At 35.9% G+C, this 19,733-nt stretch overlaps 1 protein-coding gene and 1 long non-coding RNA gene across 24 annotated transcripts in view; one reads left to right on the top strand and one right to left on the bottom strand.

The window, feature by feature from the left end:
- Positions 1-19,733, top strand: part of DLG2 (discs large MAGUK scaffold protein 2) — a gene marked incomplete at its 3' end in the record, with an annotated part of 2,081,919 nt that overhangs the window by 1,619,112 nt on the left and 443,074 nt on the right. For 18 of the 23 annotated variants that reach the window (XM_079105558.1, XM_079105557.1, XM_079105538.1 and 15 more), the window contains one exon: positions 12,742-12,897. The exons of the other annotated variants lie outside the window; for them this stretch is intronic. In XM_079105558.1, coding sequence (XP_078961684.1) covers positions 12,742-12,897 — 156 coding nt within the window. The remainder of the gene's footprint in view (positions 1-12,741; positions 12,898-19,733) is intronic. 23 annotated transcript variants of the gene reach the window in all.
- LOC306640916 overlaps positions 1-19,733 on the bottom strand; it is a 43,604-nt gene that overhangs the window by 22,919 nt on the left and 952 nt on the right. The window lies entirely within an intron of this gene.

Below are 19,733 nucleotides of genomic sequence, written 5' to 3'. Positions count from 1 at the left end.
CTTTGGATCTGTTATATATAACTATATAGCCCTTATGAGAGCCCAGGGATCCAGATGCCTTGAAAATGAGAGATTCAACAATGCACACAACTACCACATTCCCTGTTGGCAATTCCTATTTTGCTTTACATCTCCCCCACTTAGTTTGCTCCAATGAAGTATTGCATAGTGAGCATTGGAATCAAAGAGACCTGTACTCAAGTCACAGTTTGACCTCTCCCTCATCTGTGCCACCTTATCTTAATATCATTGTGCAGAAATTATTGATAGAGTTCACTGTGAAAACTTTTTTCCTCTGAAGATTAAAGATCATGATGTAAATAATCAAATACTAACTGAGAGATGTGGGGTTTCTATGTTATTGCAATAACCTTGTATCCAACCACTTTCCCCCACTACCTCACTAAAAAACTTCCACAGTGCAGGCAAGTCATATACATTTCACAGAATATTTTATGAGGAAATAGAAGAGAAGATTATGAGGTGAATTTAAACTCTGTATTCTACCCTGCTGCGCTGAGATAACCTGAACTGGATCTCTGAATCTCACTGGATCACTAATGTTTTACCATTACCTTTCGCTATGTGCATATGTGTGTGTGTGTGTGTGTGTGTGTGTGTGTGTGTGTGTGTGTGTGTGTGTGTGTTATGACCTCCAAGCACTTTCTATTGTCTGGTATCTACCTTAACTGACTGGAGTATATAATTCACAAATGTTTTCTGTTAAATGCATTCTCAATCCGTTAGGTACAGTAGATGGGAGGTTTGGTTCTAATGTTAGTCTTATAAGAAAATCTCCTCCATCCAGTTTCGCTGTTCCAGTGTCCTTATTCCAGTAGTTCACTTACTGGCACCTTTGACTTACATTGGTTGTCCTGATCTAGTCAGAATCTCCAATAAAGTAGTTTTCCCTGGACCCCTAAGAAAGACCAGTAGTCCTGCCGTGCATCCTTTTGACTTTGCTACCATTCTCCTGTCCCGCAGTGAAGCTTGTGCTCTTACTCAATCTGCTTGTAATGTGTTGGCCAACAGTATACAAGGAGACATCTCTTATTTAAAAGAGCATGAACAAGAGAACTGTAGAGAGGGGGAAGAAGTTAGGGAACTGATGCGGAGAAAAGTCTAAGAAGTGTGGAGAGTCTCTTTCCTTCCCATCACCCTGAACCATTTTTAACTTTATTAAATACAGGCACACATCCTCTCCAACATGAAGTGATGCTTGAGGGAAGAATTTATGTTGCGATCAGATTTTTATCTTCCACATTCCCTAGATTAGTATCTGGTACATAAAAATAGTTATTTCCTGAGCACCTACCATATGGCAGGTGATTTGTTAAGACTTTGCATATTTTATCTCATTTAATCTTGCAGCCGTCCTTCAAGGTAGAGCTTATGAAGTCATTTTCCAGATAAGACAGCCATGATTTAGCCAATATGAAAAACTTCCCCAGAGTGACACAGATAAGTAACTGACAGAACAGAATTGAACCCCAGGTCTTACAGCCGGAAAGACCAAGCTCTTGCCGCTGCATTCATAGGCACCCTGTATCTTTTCCAAGAACAATAAATAGGTGCCAAATGAATGAGTAGATACATTAGTAGAAAAGACTGTGGCTGCTGTAAATTTTTTTTTAATTGTGCCCTCATTTCTGTAAAAGGGCTTTTGGTTAGTACATAATTCCCCTGAAGTAGACTAACTTGAACTGGAATCTTCTGAGTAACTGAATATATTTGCATAACCAAAGACATTTGTGACTCTGACAGATATAAATAGCAAATATGGTATTACCAGCTAAGCCATCCTGTTACTCATAACCAATTATTCATAATGTTCCTTTCACCACTCTTAGAATACCTTTTTAGTACCTATCTACCACACAGAAATAACAGTTGCTCATGATTAAGGGAAATAAGTTCTGCGGTGGAAAAACTTCTATTTTCTATGTGTGGGTTGTTTGAGAATGTGTGTACCTTTGGAGCTGAATTCCACAGCACCCAACAAATCCTTCTGGAGTACAAACTGTATGTGTGTATATACACACACGTATGTTTTCCAGCTTTATTGAGGTACAATTAACATAAAAATTGTATATGTTTAATGTATACGATGTGATGTTTTGATATACATATACATTGTGAAATAGTTACCTCCATCAAACTAGTTAATGCATCCATTACCTCACATATTTACCATGTTATCTTTTGGTAGGGAGAATATTTAAGATCTACATCTTATTACATTAAAAATGTTCTTTAAAAACTTAAAAATTAGGAAAATATAATTAATCAAAATTACCCATAATCTCACTGCTCAGATGAAGCTCTATTAACATTTTGGTGACTTTTCTGTTTCCATACAGATATAGATATGCTTCTTATAAAATTGATATCATGCTACACATGCAGATTTATGACTTCTTATCCATCTACTTATATGATGAATAATTTTACATCCTTTAAAATAGAGAAAATAATACTTTATGTAGACGTATCATATAGAAATTATATCAACCAATTGTCTAGTGTATGCTTCTAGACTCCTTATTTCTCACCATCTTCTAAATAGAATTGGGATCATACTTTACATTTTGTCTAGTCATAAAAACTGGATTTATAACTAAAAGGAACCAATAAAAAAAGAAGAAAAACAATAAAAATAAAACAAAACTGGATGAAACTGAATGTATACTCTTTGAATCTGCTTTTTACTTGTTATGTTGTAGAGATTTTTCAGTGTCATTATAACCAGGTTTTTAGTGCCTACCTGTCTGACCAACACTAACAAACATTGCTTTTCTGTGTTTTGTTTCTACAAACACTGTGGTAATAACAATTCTGTGGGCACCTATTATTCTCAGTTTTGTGGGGCAAATTCTTGGAAGTAGGATTTCTGAGTTGTAGATTGAGGAGTTTATACCAACACTACCAGTGTGTGGAAAGGGTAGATGGTACTGTGTGTCCTGACTTAGAAAGATGTCTAATATGCAGTGTAAAATTTAAAGGTAAAAGCATTGGTATAAAAACATGTGATATGATCAACTTTTATTTTAAAACACATTGCTGGTGGGATTGCAAATTGGTGCAGCCACTCTGGAAAGCAGTGTGGAGATTCCTTAGAAAACTCAGAATGGAACCACCATTTTACCCAGCTATCCCACTCCTTGGCCTATACCCAAAGGACTTAAAATCAGCATACTACAGAGATACAGCCACATCAATGTTCATAGCTGCTCAATTCACAATAGCCAGGTTGTGGAACCAACCTAGATGCCCTTCAGTTGATGAATGGATAAAGAAACTGTGGTATATATAAAATGGAATATTACTCAGTCATAAAGAAGAATAAAATTATGGCATTTGCAGGTAAATGAATGGAGTTGGAGAATATCGTGTGAAGTGAAATTAGACAATTCCAAAAAGCCAAAGACCAAATGATTTCTCTGATAAGTGGGTGATGCTACATAATGGGGGGCAGGGGGAGGAGGTAAGGAAACAATGGAAGAAGGATGGATTTTGTAGAGGGAAATGACAGATGGGGAGGAGGCAGAGGGAAGGAAAGATAATAGAATGAGACAAACATCATTACCCTATGTACATGTATGATTATGCAATGGTATGACTCTACTTCGTGTACAACCAGAGAAATAAAAGTTGTACCCCATTTGTGTACAATGAATCAAAATTTTTTAAAAATTGAAAAAATATTTATCTGTATACATATGCATAGATTTGGGTATAGAAATGAAAATGGGCATGACTTAAGTTGGACTGTTGTGTTGGACACTGAGGAGAAAATAAATTAAGCACATTTGCTGATTTAAAAGAAAATCAAAAGGAAAACCAGAGCTAACAAGTAAAATATACCACAGAGTGAGCCTATACACAGGAGAGCGTGCACTACAATATAAGGGAAACTGCAAGGTGGAGGTATGACCACTTACCAGGTAAAATGAGGATTTCAGTTTAATTTGGATGTAAAAATGATAAACAAGGAATAGATTTTAGTATAAATATGTCCCATGTGATACTAACATATTTATACTAAAAAAAATATTACTTGTTTATCTGAGATCTAAATTTACTGAGGCATTCTATATTTTAATTGGCTGCCTGTCAGCCTAGACACAACCAGAAACATGGTTTTGTCATCGTCAATGGAAATTATTCCTTTATGAATTCACATCTCAAAAAGGATGAGAGATGGATGTTTAACCTGATGGCTTACTGCCAGCTTACCTGTTTGAATACCTGTGGGGAATAGGAAATTTATCGTACTAAATATTATTCATGTATCATTTCATTGAATAAGCATAAGACCCTAAAAAGTAGGCATTATTCCCACTCATGGTGAAGGAAACTGAGGCATAGAGGTAAAAATCACATGACTTGTCAGTGATGGGACCAGGACATTTAGATGGTCAGACTTATTTTGCTTTCTTTTCTCTATTCTCTAGTGCCTTTTTAAATAGGAGATATAGTTGCCAACAGGACCAAGAATAGGTTAGAGAAGACAAAGAAGTAGCAAAAAGAAACAAGGTGTTACCTTGATGGGAAAGTTCTAGAGTAAAGATCCACTTCATTAGGTTTTAACACTGTTAATCTCTAACTACAGCTTTTTCTGAGTCCATAGGGTTCATGGGTCCTTATGAAGTAGCTTCAGTAAGTCTCTGTTCTTACGACTAGATTTCCTTACAAACAAAATGTTTACTCAATGAACAGAAGAACCATTTTGTCATAATCACTACTATATGCCTAGCACATGTATCTCTCTGGGCCTGGCACAGAGTAGGTGTTTGGTAAGTATTTGTGGAATTAATAATGAATGTGTACATGAACAATTAAAGTGACTGAACTCTTTTCATTACATCTAGTATGAGAAACATTGACCTCCAAGGCCCATCAAGTGTAAATAGTAGAACTGTACTCAAGACCTGACTAAATTTTTAACTTTGTCTCCTACTCAAACCTTTAGCAAACCTTTAGGTGGGGCATATTTTCAGATTTTTAACTTTATACTTGCTAATAACTTCCACTTTCAACCCATCTCAGTCTTACTCTGGAATTCCTACTCCCTACCATGATACTTTTGGTTTCATGATACTTTGTATCTCCTTAGTTTGTTCTCTCTCCCAAATGGTAAGTGAATTGGGTTCTTTCACCTCCCACTGACCCCCAGGCTTTCTATATAATTTTCTATTCTATTGAACTCTAAAATAAATCACTTTTCTATATCATTAAAAATTGTCATGAATATTAATAGTTAAACAATCAGCCATGCTGTGGATATATCTTATGTTCTTTCATTCCCTGGGTGGACATGTGATTGTTTCCTTTTGGTTTGTTTGTTTTTTGTTTGTTTTACTTTGTTTTGCTCTTATGACAAACCACAATGACTTTGTCTGTAAAGAAACCTCTGAGCACATTTTTTATTTTCTTCTTAGGATAGCATACTAGAAGTAGAATTGCTGGAACAAAAAGCAGAATTACTTCTAAAACTCCTGAAATATATTGCCAATTGCTTTCTCAAAATGCTGTAAAGGGGTTTTATATCTCATAACACCAGTGATAAGACTATCTGTTTCACCGTACCACAACCAACGTGTGATTTATTTGATCTTTTATTGCGATTTAAGATTCTTTATTATTCCTAAACAGACAAAGAGGGTATGTAATTTAATTTGCATTGTTTTTATTCCTATTGAGGCTGAACATTTATATGTGTGTATTTACTTGCTATTTGCGTTTTCTCTTTTGTGATCAGATGTTAATGGCCTTTGTCTATTTTTTATTGAAATGTTGAAATGTTGTTGTCTTTCTTATTGAGTTGCAGGAACATTTTTAAAATATTGATAAATATATTTGAACAGATGGTTTCCCAGCTTATTGCTTAGTTATGAGTTCTTGATGTTTCATTTTATCTTTTTACTTCAGCAGCTTTAAGTTTTTATGTAGTCCAACCTGTCATCTTTTATGTGATTACTTTCGTTTATGCTTAGAATTTTCTTTTCCATCAAGATTCTAAGTAACTATTAACCTTTTTTGTAGCTTTATATTTTATCCTGAGTTCAATTAAAAAGAAAAAACGAAATCTTTAATAGCAGTTTTTGCTTAAATATAAGTTTAAATGCCAATATAGCACATATTGAACCTTTCTCAAATAGTTCACATCCACATCTCCAAATCCTTAGTGAGGCCATAATACTGACCCTATGTGTCTGCAGTAATATCTGTTTGAATCTTTCAGAGTAGAAGACTTTTTTTCTAGTACTGAGAATTAAACCCGGGGCCTCATACATGCTAGGCAAGTGTTCCACCACCGAGCTATCCTCGGCCCTTTGAATGTGTCTCAGAAAAACCCCCAAATTCTACTATAGCTAGATACATTCACCCAGTGCAAAGGTGCAGTGATCCCTCTCCTCTTTCTTACTCTCACCATTGTCAAGGTCACTGATTTTCAACTTCTTATTCCAACCAAAAACTTCAGGACCCCTTTATAACCTGCTGCCTGGAGAGGGTCCAATTTTGTTGAAACCCATTCATTCTTATGAAGAAATAAAGCATCTTTATAATTCAAAACTTTCAAAATGACTTTAAATGGTGCAGCTGAGTCTACCCTTTCTCTCCTCAATGAACAAACATAGTAAGATACAGAGAGTGGTGTTTACATAGAGAAAATGGTGAAACAATCCCTTTTTCTATTTTTAAAAAAAATATTTGCAGATTATGGTACAGAAACTATTATTAATAACAAATTACTTAAGGTTCAACAATATGAAATAATACTACAGCTGCAAACCATAGCAAAAGGGAGTCAAAAAGATGCAGGCACAAATCAGGGGTTAGAGTTGGGCTGATAAATTGTTAGGGGCATTGAAAATCATTGAGAAGTTTAGGAAGTGGGCATTGACCTGCAGGACAATGACAGAGGATCAGTTGCCTTTTCAATGTCAGGAGCAAATAAGTCTTTAGAAGACACCATTATGCAGGCCTTCTGTGATAAAAGCCACTGATGGTTACTTCCTTTGTTCATCCTTCTGTAGAGAATTTACATTACATAAAAGATATTGTGTGTACTGCCTGATTCTGAGTGAGTGGGTGCAGAGTAGTTCCTATGTATTCACATAGAAGCAAGCAACGTTCTCAGGACTATGCAAACCTGAGAGCTTGAGTGCTTGACAGTGATATTCAATCTCTACCATTTGATGAGCTCTCTCCCCATGAGCACCATGCCCTGAGATAGGTGCTTTATGCACTTTCTCCCTATTTCTCACAACTGTCTTCACTTGATTATTACTATTCCCAATTTCCAGATGAGAGCACATAGGGTCAGAGAAGTTAAAAAATAGAAAAATGTCATACGAAGTTGAATTTGGAAGATCCAGAACCCAAATCTAGTGCTGTTTCTTTGCGTTCACCATGCTGCTTCATAATTCACCTCTTGGTATAAATTTACAGTTTATAACTTTCCTGTTGTCATTACAGATTTCTGATATAGCTCTATCAAAGAGGAAGTTTTAGAAAAGTTAAATTAAATCTGGTACAAATAGGCACATCAACTCCAAGAGTCCCATTAGAAGTCCTTGGGGACCCAAATCAATGGGGGAATGAATGGGTTCTTACAAATTGTCTAGACTGGTCCCTCCCCCTGATCTCTTTATGTCATACTTGAAGACCCTTATAGCTTCTTCAGCAAGTGACTAATACTTTCTACTTAAAATTCTGTATGAGAGAAATCAGCTTCTCTTTAATCATTATTATTAAAATGTCATTTCACATATTGAGACGCAAAGTTAACAACTTGAGCCTTGATTCTCTCCTACCCCCTAATTAATTTTAAAGCTTTCCAAAACAGTCCTTAAGACCTATTAGCCCTGACCTGAAATTCAATCCTCTTATACTTACTGCTACAAATCATTAGCCCAATAAACAGTGTATTGTTTATTATTTGTAAATAGGAGCCTGAGGCATCCTTTGAAGGTTAAAAAAAAATTTCCCTCAAATTATGTCAGGCAATATGCTAGATGCTTAGTTACCTGAGTGCTTGCCATCCCAGATGCCATCATTGATGAGGTTTGGCGGGGTTTTTCTAATCAAGGCATTGTAACAGTGATCCATTTTATGCTTTGAATATAGCCCTTGCAGCTCTGCTACTGCAACTGATTTTTTAATTGAATATATTACTTTCTCTTCCTCTCTCCCTGATCCCCCACAATCTCCCCCATTCCCTAATCTGAGGAGAAACAAGATTACGTTTCTTCCCCATCTTAGTCAGAGTTATCTGTCCTTAAGTACACACCACCGTAGGAACAAGTAATCCGGACTTTGGGGATGGTACCAGAAGATCTCAGAAATGACTATCTCCCAAACTAACAAGTGAATTATAACTTCAACAGAGATCACGTGAAATGGAGCATTTGAATCACCTCTATAAAAGCCCCCTGTTCCTGCCGATGGGCAGAATCACAGCCTTTGGGACAGGAGTCCCCTGTATTTCTCCTTTGCTAGCAAAACAATAAACCTTCTTTTTCTTTTTTCTCAAAATCATGTCCTTGTTATTGGATTGGCATTGGGACAGGACTGAACTTTCAGCAACAGTATGGCATTGGAAGTTCCTGTCCCATTGGAGCAACCAAGGGAGGCAACAACAGGATGAGATCTGGAGAATCTGAGTGCTCTACAGATTTACCCACAGCAGTCTGATGGACATACAAATGTATAACCCCAGTCTTTTCTACTATAATGTTCAACTCTTCCTTTTAGCTCTAACTCAGGAAGAGAGAATAAAAAGTACTGGTCACATTTTCTTGTCGCAGCTCTTCTTATTTTCTATGACAATGCTTTATTCATGCATTCTGGCATCCGGGGAAGCAAGGGGAAACCAGGATCAAATGAGATTGGGTCCTGATTCTCTAGGAGTTAATACTCTAGAGGGAGAAAGAAAGCTCTGGAAACAAAATATGACAGTACAATAAGGTCAGGTTCCTGCCCAAGACAGCTTGAGGGTTTTGCTGGGAAGTTAGAAAACTCAATAAAGTAAGAGTCAATCTTACTGTTACCTCTAAGAGAAAGGAATCATATCCCTTTGATCTTGTACCTTCAGGTGCTACACAGATGAAGAGTATTTGAAATCAGAGTCATCAGTAACACTGTCTTATACTTTATTGTGTTTGGTACATGGTTGGGACTAGGTGAGTCACTTAAGTTGGATGCAAAACCTCAAGAATAAAGGTAGTAATATTTTAAAAAATAAAATCAATGCAAAATAATAATGAACTAAATATCAAAACTTAAAAGATGGAATCAGTCTTATACTGCTCTCAGGTACCACAGAATTACATAGGTCCAAGGTTTTGTCGGTTTCTTTAAGTGGCATAGTCTAGTTTTGGTAATCTGAAAGGAATGTAAAATAAACAAATGAAGTATCTGTTTTATATTCATTCTTAATTGAGAAAGCAAGATGTCTGTGATCTAAGGATTAGGGTGGGAAGTTGGTAGTTAATTTTCATTATACAACCTGTATTATACAGGAATCATTATGGAAATTAAATAACATGAGCCCTAATAGGCCCCCTTAAAGAATGAACCAAGACTTATTCTAGATTCCAAGGAACCTCTGAGTATTTTAAAAACAAAGTTTGATAGGGCCTCACTCTTGTGCTTTGTAATTAGTGAATATATTTGCAGTGCCCTCTATGTGCTTGTATATTTTTCTTATATTACCAACTGATGACTTATTTTTCTTCCCCTTTAGTCATATTATTCATATTCCAAAGGAGAATACAATCGGCCTAGTCTTGTTTTCTTTTTCTTATGGACTCCACAGTATTAGACCATGGTTGCAAGGTGAAGAGCCCAATCCTGGTCCAATGGTTTAAGGGGTCTGAGTTGGGTTAGAGACAAGTGGAGCAACTAGGGAGGAGTAGTTGCAGGTAAGATAGCTTTTTTAAGAGTAGGGTGTAGATGAAGCGTTATCTCTCTCCAATACACCAGCATTGTGAATTAGCAATTAAATATGCAAAGAAAGCAGAACAAATAGCAAGTGCTAATGGAGTTCACAGAAAAGAGAAATCACCAAGGGTCAGGATGTGTTAATTGTATGCTGTAAGAGCTGCAATTATAAACCCGTAGATATGCAAATAAATGCTGATGAGACTACAAAGTCATTTATCTATGGCCCCTAATAAGTAGATAGCTAGATAAATGATTTGTTTATGAATTCACTTAGAGATTGCACTTAATATCTTCAGTACTTTCCCTCCTTTCTGGAGGCATCCACAGAATGAAGAGAGCCAGTCAGCACCTTCGATTGGCTTACCATGTTGATTATCTTCTTCCTCTAGTTGCTTAAAATAGAATAAATAGGCCTTTCGATTGAGACTGGCTGACTCACACTGCTGAAAGTCTTCTTCCCTCCACCTCTTTGTCATTTCTTTACTGACCCAGTGGAAAGTGATGATGGAATCTGTTTCTGCCACCCAGATCTAAGTGACAGCAATTGACATGTTTTGTCTGCAGTGAGGTCATGGAAAATGTTAATTGCAGGGAAGGACAAAGATGCCAATTGGCCTAAAGATGCCAGTTAGGCCCTGGAACTCAGGGTCAAGAAATCTTTGAGGTTCCCTATGCCCGAGGTGACTATTAGAAGAACCAAGGGCAAACCAGGTGTAGCCATCAGACTCAAAACATATGAAGCCCATCCCCTGAGAGTGGATCAGCTGTGACCAGCCAGTACTCAGATCTTTTCAGCTCCTAACTGACAACACTGGGGTTTTGTTCCTTCCATATAACCTGTCAGAATTAATGGCCCAAGAAATTTAAACCTAATTAAGAGATTCAGAATAATGTATGGCTTCTTTGATCAAACCATAAGAATTTTTTTTTTATTTCTTTCACTACAGAACAGTAAAAGAATTATCCATTCATTCAAAGAAACATTTGTTAAATTCCTACTCTGTGTCGTTTCTGTGTTCAGACTCTAACTTGCATAGGACTTACTGTGTCTTATATGACAGAATCCTTGGCTTATCATGAAGCTGGTAGATGGAAGTCTTCAAATAAGAACCCTCTGTTAATGATGCTTGAAAGGAGATTCTCACAGATATTTTTAATTTCATGGTTTGATTAGAAGAGGACCTGGCTATGTGTGGCATGTGCTTCATTTTGTGTTTTGGTAGTTTTCATTGGCCTAACTCCCATGGTGTCACATGTGCTCATAACCAAGTAAAGAAACTGGGTCTGTTATGTCTACTCTTTAGCCAGTGACTCTACAAAATAACAAGTAAATTAGTAAGAAAGGAATTGAAGACAAAATGACAGGTAAAAATGAACCCGCAATAACAATAACTGTAACTCTACGTTGCTAATATTTTAAGTCATGAGTAAGTAAGCATAGAAAAGTGATCAATCCATTATGAAAGAATCCTAGAATTAGCTATAAGCAAAGACATACCCTCTTCTAAAACCCACAGTGTTGAAGCCTGCCTCAAACACCAAATCTACTAAATGCATGACTTATATTATAGTAGTACATCCATTCACAGTTGCAATAAAGATGCAGGTAAAAGTTTTAAGAGTTTAACACTGGAAAAAGCATGCAACCTCATTTCAGTTGTCTTGAATCTATTATTATGTTCCAAGGCTAAAATTTTTCCCTTAATTCAGATGAATACAGTATAATCAGAAATTTTTAAAAAATATTTATCAGCCTCTTTTGATTCTGAAATTTCTTCTCTAAACATTGCACTATGGTAAAAGGACTTAGAGAAAATTGATAACATAATTTTCTTAGTCTATAGAGTCAGCATCAGACTGGGAAAATTGAATCTGCCCCACTAGGCAAAGTATAGTGCTACTAAAATGACATCATCATAGAAATGTTTTATGACCTAAAAGAATCGATTCCTTTCTTCTAGGGTCCTATGCTGGCAGTGTAGGTCAGCTGCCATTTTATGAATAAAAATATTTTAAAATGAATGCAGTGAATTCTTTGAACAGTTTTAAGCTTTAAATTACACAGTAAGAAAATAGCATTCTTTACATTCTCTGTGTACAGTTACTAACTACAGTTACAAGTGTAATTAAATGTATAAGCACTATGATAGGCTCTATCTATAGTTATTTCTTTGTTTTAATTTTCAGTCTAAAGATTTTTTAGAGTACATGTGTTAATGTTAGATTGTCTATATAACAAACAAAAAAATGACACAAGCTTAAACTAGATTACTTATTTTTACCCCACATAAAAGAAATCCAAAGGTAGGTAGCCCAGAGGCAGTATAATATCACTCCATGTCAGTGACACAGGCTTTTCCTTTTTGCTTTAATCTAATCTCCTTTAATCCTAATGATTGCTTCATGGCCCAAAATGACCACTGAAGGACCAACCATCATGTCTGGGTTTCAGGTCAACAGACAAAGCAGGAGAGAAAATTGCAGGGGTCTCAGCTAAATCACTTTCCATAAGCAGCTATTCCATGAATCCCACAAAACCCTCCTTCTCAGATCACATTGGACTAAAAATTTTCATGGGGCTACAACTACCCATAAGGGAAGCTAAGGAATAAAACCTTTATTATATGAAATGTAACCAGTGGAAAAATTGGTTTCTATTGGTAAGGCACAAGGAGTAAATGGTACTGGTTTGGATTTTTACTTTTGCATTTGGTGAAATGTTACTAGTTGCACGGTAATTCCCTGTGTGTGCTGACCATGCATATCTTTCTCTTCCTCTTGTATCACCAGGCCGCCGGAACCTGTTTACAGCACTGTGAACAAACTGTGTGATAAGCCTGCTTCTCCCAGGCACTATTCCCCTGTTGAGTGTGACAAAAGCTTCCTTCTCTCAACTCCCTACCCCCACTACCACCTAGGCCTGCTCCCTGACTCTGAGATGACCAGGTACTGCATGCGCTTCCTCACCTCATCTTCTCGAATTGCATGTGCTTCACAAGGATGAGTGGGCGGGAACCCCTCTGCTCACTTTCCTTGCACACAACAGCAACATCTTCCTCAAGGTGGAGAGATGTTCTGCTTCTGTGATGTAGTGGAAGAAATTAAGAACGTTGCCTTTTCTTTTTTTCTTGGTGTGATCACAGAGCACTCAAACAAGATCACATGATGTTCACATGTTCTTGATTTCTATACATTTTAATAAGGTATTAATTATTTGTTCTAGAACAATTAATTTTGGAATTTAATTATCGCCATTTCCCTTAAACAGAAAAATGAAAGAGAAAATTTAATGAGTATTTTTGACAAATTTTTAATAAGTGCTTACTATGCCCCAGATGTAACATGGTCTAAGAAGTAGATATTTTTATCGTCATTTAACATTTTAACTCAAATTTTAAATTATTATCACCATTTAACTGACTCTTGAGCTATTAAGTAATATATCCAAAACTACGGAATTAATTGATTATTCCTAACTTTCTAAACAAATTATTCTAAATCTAAAGACTGAACACATTTAAACATTTATATTCTATTCTAGAGCCTATGTGTGATTAAAAAACAAAAAAACAACTATCTTCAGAGTAGCCAAAGTCAGAGAGGACAGTAAGAAAAATAGAACCCAATATTCCATAGTTCCAATTCAGTCTAAATTGAGATCCCAATTGTAATATTCTTACACCTAATGGGGTACTTATGTAGTTGTGTTTTCAAACATAATATCTTCCTAATAATTGTTAGCACTGATAAAATACAGGTTTTAGAATGGGTATATCAAGAGGATCTTCTTAGAATCTCATCTTTATTTTTTTCCAAAAAAAAAAAAAGTAGTTTAATAGTCAATTACTGGTCTCCCTAGGGGAGTTATATAGCACATTTTATATCTAATATTTCTAGAAATTAATTTAAAAACATAGCTTTGTCTAATTAGTTGGAGCATTTTCACTTATTTGCAGCAATTAAAGCTTAGTGGTAGTTCAGAACACTTTGTGAATATTAATTAAATCTTATGTTTTTAGCAAGTCACATTTCTTGAGACAGTGAACTACACCATCTTGAAGCTGAGGGAAAAGTCAGCACAACCACAGGGACATGAGAAGGTGCCACACCCATAGTCAGGATTTTTGGGATTTTTGAGTAACATCTGTTGAGCTCTTCCTCTGTGCCAGCCTTTTGTTAAAACACTTCTTACGAATTATTTTTTTCAATCTTCACAGTCACCTTACGAGGTAGATGTTATCACTATCTTCATTTCACAAATGGGAAAATTGAGACTTAAGAAATTACTTGATTTTTCCAAGATCATCCACTAGCAAGTGACAGAGCTGAGTTTCAGACCCAGGTGACAACGGCCCTGGCAGAATTTAGCCTTGCTTTGGCACAGGCACTATGGCAGAGACATTTTTGCTCATCAGAAGAAATTTCCACCTATTTCTCTTTTCTACTTTTATCCTACTTCTCATCTCCATTTCTCTGGTTCAGTGTCAGTGAGTTTCTTTTTAAATCCATGCTTTTTTTTTTTTTGATGAACATGAAAGTTGTAATGGTTTCTTCACATCCCAATGGGGATTTTGAAGTATCCCTCCTTAAAAAATTCACTGAAAAGCAGCTATAGGATCTATCTCCTGGATATATGCACCAGATTTGATTTTTTCCCATTTTCTTTTCTTTCTTTTTTATTTTTCAAGTTCAAAAATTGCAGTAAAATGTTGAATATGCATTTTTCAAAGTACATGACCTCAGAAATTCTGATATATGTCAGTCCCCAGCCGAGATCCACTGTCCTCCACTCTTTGGGAATTCAATTTTCTATTTTAATGGTTTTGTTCCTTCTTTTTTCCTTTTTTAACCTTTTCACATTCTTTATTTTATCATTTATAAAAAGCCACACACAGATTTACACCCTTTTTAGTGCCCTTGTCACTAGTACACTGATACCAAAAATCTTGATTTCACCCCACTTAGTTCCTTTTATATAGTTCTCCAACTTAGTAAATGACACAATGCAGCTACACTTTTCTCAAGCCAAAAACTTCAGTCTTTCTCCATACCTTATTTGCCCTCGTATCCATCATTCAATTTATCTTAAAGTCCTATTGATTCTACCTCTAAAGTACATCTCAAATCTGTTCACTACCCTCTATTTTTGCTTCCACCACTTTAAACCAAACACCCATCATCTGCCACCTACAATAGCCTTCTAATTGGTCTCACCACTAGTAGTGCTGGCTTATGCAGAATGAATCCAAAGTGATCTGTTAAAATTACAGATCAAATCTTTCTCCTTTTGCATTTGGGATAAAAATGCAAAATCATTAACAGAGCACCCAGGCCCTGCATGATCTAGCACCTGCCTGCCTCTGAACATCTCATTTCACTCCTCTTTGATGACCACAGTGTTCACATTGGCCTTCTATTTATTCACAAAATGCACTAAATCTCTTCCTCTCTCAAGTGCTTCTCACATGCCTCTACCTCAAACTGAAGAACCCTTCTTACACTTTGCCTAATTAACTTCTGGTCATCTTAGATACAAGCTTGAATGGTACTTCCTCAGATTAGCTCTCTAAAAAAGAAAAATCAGGTGCCCTGTTATAGTCTCTCTCTCTCTCTCTCTCTCTCTCTCTCTCTCTCTCTCTCTCTCTCTCTCTCTCTCTCTCTCTTTCTCTCTTTCTCTCTCTCTCTCTCTCTCAACTCTCTCCCCCACTCCCTAAGATTCACACAGTTTATTATTGTACATTTATTTCTGTGTTTCAAACTAAATGCCAGCCTTCCATTCTATCCTGTTGGCTCACTGAGTAGAATTTTATCTAGTTTGTGTGCTGCTGTTTCCCTAACACTTAACACAATACCTGGCACACTAGGAGCTCCAAATTATTGAGTGAATAAGTAAACATGGAAATAAAACCTGCAGACAAGCAAACTGATGCCCTCTTTCAGAGGCAGTTCAGAACTCAAGCTGTGCTTTCCCCAGTTCTCAGCCTACATAAAACTACCCCATGAACAAACCATCTACATATGGAAACAGATAACAATAATCAGAACTCACTTCATGTTGCACTCTGACTTAAATTATTTTAATGGTCAATGTCCACATTATAGATCCATTAGGACTGAGTAGTTTGTTTCACAGATTATTTCCTTTCTCTCCAATGGAAAACAATCTTTCCAATATCTTGAAATAAAATAATCTCTTTCAATGTCTCTTTCCCCATTCAGGAGAAAGTTCAAGAATTCTGGCTCCATTTGCTACACCATCCCTTGCCCTTTCCATTGTATTTTTAGATAACTCATAGAATCTCAGATAGAGATAAGCCCTTATCTAACTTCAGTAATGCTGAAGAACCCAACTCATTTTCTATAAGTCCATGTCTTATTTCCACTGATAGAAAAATAAAAATATCTTGGAATCTAATGTACTAACTGACATATTATAAGACTGCATCTATCAATTCATTCCACAACCTTTAGTAACCACCAACAAAGTGCAAAATACTATACCTGGGCAACTTTTTACAAAGCTAAAAGAGTCAACCAAACATATTGAAGAAATGCCAGAATTTCAAGCTACTGTATGTGATGATGTTTATTTTTTCAGGGCACTGGAAAATTTCCCAGAGCATGTCTCAGAAGCATGCACATATTGAGACAGCAGTTTTGGCCTCCAATCAGTATATGAGCTAGTCCAGTGAAAGTAAGCATGTGAATCTAGGATTACATTTTTAACAGTTTAATTCCTAATTATCATTCAGAAAAATACAGGGAAGTCAGCAAAAGAAGCCAGTTAGTCTATCTGTATTCTCTGAGTTTCAATGGAAATACCCAAGTTCTCAGGTCTTTGAATTGATAACCAACACCCAGGAATAAACTAATTATACATGTAATTTACTTCTATAAAGGTTCATCCAAAAGAAAACAAAGAAGTTGTAAGTTTTCCTTAAGAAACACTTTAACTTAGGTGGCACAGTACCTAAGACTTCCCCTTAAGTTTAGAGTAATAGACTTTTCCAATCATGCTGGAAGAAGAGATGGGAAGATCTTAGAATCAAACAAAAATTTGAAGTTCAATAGAAAATAGATGACATTGCTTCGGGACTCCTGCTAATCTACTCTATCTCTTTTACTAAAAAAATAATAATAATAATTTTTGATGTCATAATTGATTTTTCTACTTTGAAAGAACAAGTTATTCAATGCTTGATGTTCCTAGGTCAAGGAGAAGAGTGTTCTTGGCTGTTTTCTTAACATGTAGGGCATATTTTTACTTTTCTTTTACAAAGATGGTCTTAATTATTGTTATTTTGCTATTGAAAAATAGAGCCTGAGATAAACCAATTAAAATGTATTGGCAGATTTGGGATAGGAAAGGGACTGATTCTAAAGCATTATATGAATACAAAATATATCTTCTCATTGAAGATAGTATATTTGTGGGGCTTTTACATAGTAGGTGTTACTTTGGATGTTTGGGATTCAAGGGTGAATAACACATGGTCTCTTCCCTTAATCAGCTCACAAATGATGAATTATTTACTTTGTGATATATGACTACTAAGAGTCCTTGTTCTCTAATGTAACTAACTCTATATGTAACTATTAAAAGACAAACTTTAGACGCATTAAAATTAACAGTTTATTTTAGCAAAGAACAATTCATGAATCAGGCAACACTCAGAATCAGAACTTATTTAGAGATCCCACCCAGCAATGTATGCAGTGACCTTTAATAGGTCAAACACAGAAACAAAGTAAAGAAATCACCTGATTGGCTACAATAAAGTATGTGCCTTATCTGTGCCTGGTAGAATGAGTTGGCTGCTTGTGATTGTCTGAAATTCTGCTAACTTGTTTATAAAGTATACTTCTAAGTTAGGTTTTAGTTTGTTCATTTATTGTTGAAGCTGATTATGTAAGAACTCAAAATATGAAGACAGCCTCAAGTTAATGGCCTTACACTTATATAAGTTAACATAACTAAAATCATATTGGTATAAGAGGTGCTAATGGAAGCCAACATGATCTTAGGCTGTCCCTTCTACAGAGGTGTGAATATACACTCAGGAAAGTTCCCCTTCCACACCTTGTGTTGCCAACTCCTAAGCATTTATAAGAAGCATTGCCTGTGGAAAATATAATCTTTGCTTCTCATATGTCCACCTGCCAATCTAGCTTATAACTATGCTTTGCAGGGCTCAGGGAATCTACATCTATGATTCCTTCTTTTTTGTGGAATATAAAGTTGGCAGCCTCAAAACTTCTAGTTTGGGGACACAACACAAGATCTTTATCTCACTAGATCCCAATCATATGCCAAAGCTATAGTGCCCTATCTTTGGCAAGCTCTTTATTTTTGAGAAAATGTATCTGGACTTTTAATGTTTTAACTGTCTCAAAATCTATAATTCTGAAATAAAATATAAATTTTAGACCTAATCTATAATAGAAGTGCATGTGAATCTCAAAAAGTAAGCAGAGGAGTTGTCCCCTAACTCTACTTCTGTTTTTCTTGCAATTATCAGAAAGATACTGAATTTATCTGTCATATTAGTGAAGAAATCCTTTCTAAGTAAATATTTAGTAGCACACAGTTAAATCTGATGGTACATAAAAGTACAGTGCATCCCGGAACTAACTCTGTGTCGCTAACTCTGTGTAGCTAAGTGTGGTTGATGAGGTTGGAGATACACAGACAGATGAAAATCATAGAGGGTCTTACTTACCAGGCTGAGAAATTCATATTTTATCCCATAGCAGTGGGGAGCTGTTGAAGACTTTCAAAGCTGAGCAAAGACACTATCTGATTTGTGTTCAATGAAAGATTGACCTGTCAGCTCTATGAAAGCATTTGAAGGCAGGGAAACTAGTTAGTATGTGTGTATCAAACAGTAGGCTAAAAATCTTGAAAAACAGAACTGAGACTGTAGAGATAGTTACAAATGGATTTAGAACTACTTATCAAATAGCACTAGGTGATTGAGTGTTTCAGGGGAAGAAATCTCTGGCTGGGAGTATTTACTAGGTGACCACATTGCCTCCTCTTGACTTGAGTGTACACTCTTGTCCATAATAATACACTTAAACAAAAAACTCCTAGAAGACAATATGAGGGAAAGAAGACAAAATATTTCAGGTCTCTCATTTTAGGTGGTTTCTATGTGGCATTGTAGAATTGTAGCAGAGCAAGTACTGTACCCAAATCATCTAGGTTCAAGGACTTTCTTTAGCCGTATTAATCATATACATCTCAACTAAGCACTTCTCTCTCAGAACTTCAACTTGCTTTTCAGAAAATAAGGAGAATAATCATATCTTTGCTATTCCCTCACAGAAAGGCTGTGAGGATCAAGGGAAATAAAGCAAATGAATTTTTATCCAGGCACTATCTACATTAGTCTTTATTAATTGTTTCCATATGCTTATTCTATTTTAAAATTGCAAGCTCATGTATATTTATTTTTATTGCTATAACAAATCAGGTGAAAAATGTTTTATCAGCACAGGTAAATTCCCGAAGGCCACAAAAACGCCACTGATGCTATCATTCTTAGCAGTCTTAGCAGGCAAAGTCATATAGTTTCTGTTTAATTTTACATTTATAGACTCCCTATAAAAGGTGGCATGCTTCTAAACCTATATAAGACTTCATACTTATATATCTTTTGTATCTGCTCATGTAGTGCTATTTCTGCCCTCCATGTATCTTCTCAGGAATGTGAACAAAATAATAGCTTCTCTATATGGAATAGAGATTAATAATCAGGGACTATGCCATTTCTATGCAT

This window comes from Sciurus vulgaris (assembly GCF_902686455.1).
Source record: "Sciurus vulgaris genome assembly, chromosome: 11".
NCBI classification, from domain to species: Eukaryota; Metazoa; Chordata; class Mammalia; order Rodentia; family Sciuridae; genus Sciurus; species Sciurus vulgaris.
This window is presented reverse-complemented; position numbering and strand designations above follow the sequence as displayed.